Genomic DNA, 6,000 nt, shown 5'->3' on the forward strand with positions numbered 1-6,000 from the left:
AATGTTGAGATGGTTGACCTTAGCGATGGTCGTCACTGGTTTTTGGCCATAATGGAAACTGAGGACGCCCATCTCAAAAACGACCAAACCCAAGCCCTTTGGTTGTGGGAGGAGCCAGAATTCGTAGTGCACTGATCCCCCTGACATGCCAGGACACCAACCGGGCACCCTAGGGGGCACTGCAGTGGACATCACAAATTGCTCCTAGATGCATAGCTCCCTTACCTTGGGTGCTGAGCCCCCCCAAACCCCCTCCCCACAACTGTACACCACTCCCATAGCCCTAAGGGGTGAAGGGGGGCACCTACATGTGGGTACAGTGGGTTTCGGGTGGGTTTTGGAAGGCTCACGTTTACCACCACAAGTGTAACAGGTGGGGGGGGGGGGATGGGCCTGGGTCAGCCTGGCTGAAGTGCACTGCACCCACTAAAACTGCTCCAGGGACAGGCATACTGCTGTCATGGAGCTGGGTATGACATTTGAGGCTGGCATAGAGGCTGGCAAAAAATTTTTTAAAAATATTTTTAGGGTGGGAGGGGGTTGGTGACCACTGGGGGAGTAAGGGGAGGTCATCCCTGATTTCCTCCGGTGGTCATCTGGTCAGTTCGAGCACCTTTTCATGGCTTGGTCCCAAGAAAAAATGGACCAAGTCAGCCAAGTGCTCGTCAGGGACACCCTTCTTTTTTCCATTATCAGCCGAGGACGCCCATCTCTTAATCACGCCCCAGTCCCGCCTTCGCTATGGTGCCGACACGCCCCCATGAACTTTGGTCGTTCCCACGACGGGAAGCAGTTGGGGACGCCCAAAATCGGCTTTCGATTATGCCAATTTGGGCGACCCTGAGAGAAGGACGCCCATCTCCCGATTTGTGTCGGAAGATGGACGCCCTCCTCTTTCGAAAATAAGCCTGATAATTTCTATTCCCTGGACGCTGGCAATAGAGGAAAAGACCCTTGTCATGGACTCCTGCTGGAAATATTATCGTTAGTAAAAACAACTGGTGAGAGGGGAGAGTAGTCCCACTAACCTGAACCCTGAAGCAGTAGAGCGAAACGCTGGCCATCGTCGGCTTGGGGAGAAGAAATCATTTCAGCACAAGTCCTAAAAGTGCCTCATATATTACTTTTGCATTTATGGTAAATGCTGGTGATAAGTCACAGTTCTTTCTTTGGGCCCCATTTACCCTACATGCGCAGAACAAGTACCAAATTCGTGTTACCGCCTAGTTACCGCGTGGTGGACCTTGTGGTAATTTTAATTTTGGCACGCATCCGCTACGCACATCTGAAATTTTTTTTTTATTTTCTTACGCACGCCAAGTGGCATGTGATGCGCGTAGGTCATTATCGCCCAGATTCTTTGCCACTAGGTCTATGGCTGGCGGTAAGGTCTCAGACCCAAAATGGACGCGCAGCAATTTTGATTTTGCCGCATGTCTATTTTCGGCAAAAAAGAAGCCTTTTTTACAGGTGCGCTAAAAAATGGATTGCCGTGCGCCCAAAACTCGCGCCTACACCACCACAAACCATTTTTCAGCACGTTTTTATAAAAGGACCCCTTACTGCTTTATTTTTATTTTGATATCGCTAAACGCAGCATTGATTGTAACATTGAATTTTGGACTAATCCTATATAATAATTCTCACCTCCAACGTTCTGACTTGCCTGGGACCGTGGCTCATTCCGAGTTGGTCTGCTAGGCTCCCTAGATCAGGCTGACATCACCGTAGCCATTATGATGTCAACTTGAGAACCCGGAGGGGAAAAAAACATGCCTCACAGCTGATCCATGTCCAGAGGAGGGTCGCTGGACATGGGTGGCTGCAGGGGGGAGCAGGGGAGAGAGGAGGATCGCTGGACATGGGTGGCTGCAGGGGGGGCAGGGGGGTAGCTGGACATGGGTGGCTGCAGGGGGGGCAGGGGGGAAAGGAGGGTCGCTGGACATGGGTGGCTGCAGGGGAGGCAGGGGAGAGAGGAGGGTCGCTGGACATGGGTGGCTGCAGGGTGGGCAGGGGAGAGAGGAGGGTCGCTGGACATGGGTGGCTGCAGGGGGGCAGGGGAGAGAGGAGGGTCGCTGGACATGGGTGGCAGGAGGGGGCAGGGGGAAAGGAGGGTCACTGGACATGGGTGGCTGCAGGGGAGGCAGGGGAGAGAGGAGGGTCGCTGGTCATGGGTGGCTGCAGGGGAGCCGAAGAAAACCTTGCTAGCGCCCGTTTCATTTGTGTCAGAAACGGTGTCAGAAACGGGCCTTTTTTACTAGTATTATAATAAGAAAAAGAGACATTTATAAAGATTTGCAAAAGACACTTAATGTAGAAAGTTTTTTTGCTGCTGATGAAGAGAAGATCTTTTGATCTATTTAGCTCTGTAAATCTGTATGATTTTTCAGCTCTTTGAGGCTTTTTCTTTCCTTTCGTTAACACTTCTTTAAACGTTTTCATATTGTGGATTCTTGATTTTGTTCTAGTCTAGCGATTATATATATATATATATCCACACCCAAAAACTTTTGTTATTTTAGTGGCTTCTAGTATATAACCAAGAGGAGTTCTTAGAGGAGAGTAATTTAAAAAAAGCTGTCTCTTGGACTTCTGCATCCAGTCCCTGCTCTTCCTCGCAAACGTTTTAAACCTCTCAGTCCCTCTCCTGCTTCTTCCCACTTTGTTTCTTCCTCTGGACTTCCCCTTCTCTCCCACCTGAGGTCCCACAGAAGTGCCGGGGACAGCTTTTAAGGACTGGAGGAACTGCTTACTCGAACATCTGGAGGGAGCTGGATTCAAGCACAGGGGGACCCTTACTATAGCTGCGCTGGAGGAAACGATTCTTCTCCGCACCAAGTTTGCCCCCTGTTCCACGTTTTCAGGACAGGCTGCAGCAGTCCTGGATTTTCCGTGCACGACCCTTGGTCGGAGCGCTCGGTGCAGGTAAGAACCAGAAGACTCAGGGGCCCGTTTACTAAGCTGCGTAGGTGCCTACGCGCGAACAACACGCATCAATTTAGAGCTGCTGCCCGGCTACCGCGTGGCCCTTGTGGTAATTTCATTTTTGACGCGCGTCTGCTACGCGCACCGGAAAATCATTTTTATTTTCCAGCGTGCAGCGGGCGGTAATTGTCATTCTACGCGCGTAGATGATTACCGCGTCAGACCTTACCGCTAAGCCAGTGGCTGGCGGTAAGGTCTCAGACCCAAAATGGACGCGCGCCAATTTTTATTTTGCCACACGTCCATTTTCAGCAAACAATTTTTAAAAGGGCCTTTTTTTTTACAGGCGCGCTGAAAAATGGATCTGCGCGCCCCCAAAACACGCGCCTACACTAGCGCAGCCCATTTTTCGACGCAGCTTAGTAAAAGGACCCCTCAGCTTGTTCTGCAGAAATGGAACTCGTTGGCAACTTTAGAAGTGGGTTTCTGAAGGCGTTGGCAGACTTTGCTCGGTGCAGTGTGTCGGCAATCGTTGTCTAGGGATGGTTCCCGGGTCCAGTTCACAGAGGCAGTGGGTTCGTAGAGGCAGTCGTAGAGAGTCTATGCACACCCCCATCTCCAGCCACCAGAGCCCCGGCTCTGGCCCCCCCTTTCTTACCCAGCTCTATCCCAAAGCTTTCTCTCCCAGAGCACATGGCTCTGCTTTCTTAGGCCCTTCTCTCTCTCTCTCTCTCTCTCTCTCTCTCTCTCTCTCTCTCTCTTTCTTTCTCTCTGCACACATATACCTCTTCAGCCCTACCTCAAGGCTTCCCTCTTTCGCTGCAACCCCCCCCCCCCCCCCCCCCCCCCCCCCATTCTTACCTGTCTCTCCTTGATTCCCCTTTAAGCCCACATACAGATACAACATTGGAATATTTACCTGTACTAAGTGTTGTGATCCTATGTATGCAAACACAATATACTTTCTATATATATCCAAACCCGTGTGGATTGTGTATTCTTTGGGAACCCACGCCTCTGCGAACTGGACCAGACTGCCTCTACGAACCCAATGCCTCTGTGAACTGGACCCGGGAACCTCCCTAGACAACGATTGCTGACACAGTGTTTGTATGCTTTTCCCTTCCTGACATCCTAAAGAGGTGATTTTCAATTCTTTTATGTAAAGAGACAGGCGACCAGCGTGCCAGGGTCAGGGCTGAATTTTCTTCCTTTTTTTTTTTTTTTTATTTGCTAGTTCACCGGGGCTTATGCAAAAGAGCTGGCAGGAGGCCAGAACCTCATCATTTTTTTTTTTTTAAAACAGCTTAAAATGAAATCTACATAATTACATGGGAACCATATGTGAGGAGAAATGATGCAGCTGTGAGGTTCAGCAGGCTGGGAGAGAGAGAATGAAACCAGGGGGTAGCTGCAATGACAGCAGAAGGGAGTGCAAATGATAACCCAAATGACTGGTGCAATGTGTGTTCGATTGACACCTTTCCTTTCCACCCCTTTCTTCCTCTGCTCTGAGCCCCGGCACTCACGCATAGTAGATAGAAAACCCCCTGGATCTGAGCATCCTCACTAATCGATTAATGTCTCCGTCTAATATCACAACTTTTCTAATTAACAGTGCAGATCAAAATAACCAATTCTATCTCTTGCATCTTTAATATAATTTTTTTTTTTTTGGTTTACGTTTGTTTCAGAGAGCACTGTTCGTGCAACCGCACCGCAATCTCAGATTTTTAAATATAGCAGTATATTTAAAAATTTGTAAAAGGGAATGGGAATCCCTCTAGCCCGACTAAGTGCAGATTGGGCAGAGAAAAGGAGAGCTTTTGGTGAAAGACACAGATAGTTATAGACTTGGGGAAACATCCACAATTCCGGGAATAACATGTATAGAATGTTTGTACGTTTGGGAAGCTCGCCAGGTGCCCTTGGCCTGGATTGGCCGCTGTCGTGGACAGGATGCTGGGCTCAATGGACCCTTGGTCTTTTCCCAGTATGGCATTACTTATGTACTTATTTAGGGTTGAAAGAAAGAAGGCGTGGCAGAAGCTGCAGCCCACAGGTTGCCCCGCTGATGAGAGGGGACACAAAATTGAACCTTGAAGTGCGTTCTCGTTACAGCCTCAGTATGTCACTGTGGATTGTGGTTGACTGTTTAAGACAAAGGAAAAAAAATATCTATATGAAACTATATAAACAAATATAAATTGAAGCCAGATTCAATTTTGCACAGGGAGCGTAAAGTATAGTGTACAATGGGGCTCATTTTCAAAGCACTTAGCCTCCCAAAGTTCCATAGAAACCTATGGAACTTAGCCTCCCAAAGTGCTTTGAAAATATGCCTCACTGTAACCCAGAGTCCCAAGACCTCGCAAACATCACTGGCTGTGCTTTTAATTATTTGAAAGATATATATATAGAGAGAGAAAGCTATTTATGTTGTAACAATGTCTGTGGGTTGAATTCCCGTCTTTTGGGGATGATCTGAGTTGTTATGCATTTTTTTTAGCTTTTTAAAAAAAAAAAAAATTTATTCTTTTGATATTCTTTTCTCCTTCCGTTATCTGTTAAGTCCCTAAATTAGGCCATTATATTTCCCTTTAGGCTAGCGATGAAGATGGACATGGTGAGACTTTCCCCCAGCAGCACTATGCTAAGGAAACTTCAAGGCTAACCTTCAAGAATAACTGCGAACTACTTGTAAGAATGATACAATATTTCCAAAGCAAGTCTTTGATCGTTGCTTTAGCACAGTGAAATGCACATTGTGGGGAGGGGGTGGGGGGAAGGGTTGTAGAGTTTATAGTTCATTTCATTTATATAGATACATATATTTTTGTTTAGCATTCGAATGCTAATTCTGCAATTTTCAATTGACTGCTTAGATCACACATTGTTTTGAATCCTTTATGTGCCGTCCTCTGATTTGAATGTCCCTTTCCTCCCTCCCTCCCTCCCTCCCTCCCTCCATCTCCCACTGATTTTTATAGTATATTTTTTTTGTTTGGTTTAGGGGTTTTTATTTTTTTTTTTGCAATATAGTGACCCTTTTCAAAGGTCTCTGGAAGCAGAGTG

General features: G+C 47.5%; 1 protein-coding gene across 1 annotated transcript in view; it reads left to right on the forward strand.

Moving 5' to 3' along the window:
* The window catches only part of LOC115458722 (sine oculis-binding protein homolog), a gene marked incomplete at its 3' end in the record, with an annotated part of 212,744 nt that extends 207,119 nt beyond the window's left edge, over positions 1–5,625 (forward strand). Inside the window, exon 5 of the mRNA XM_030188545.1 lies at positions 5,530–5,625. Within this exon, the coding sequence (XP_030044405.1) occupies positions 5,530–5,625 (96 nt within the window). The remainder of the gene's footprint in view (positions 1–5,529) is intronic.
* Positions 5,626–6,000: the final 375 nt, after the last annotated feature.

This window comes from Microcaecilia unicolor, unplaced genomic scaffold (genome assembly GCF_901765095.1).
Source record: "Microcaecilia unicolor unplaced genomic scaffold, aMicUni1.1, whole genome shotgun sequence".
Lineage (NCBI taxonomy): Eukaryota > Metazoa > Chordata > Amphibia > Gymnophiona > Siphonopidae > Microcaecilia > Microcaecilia unicolor.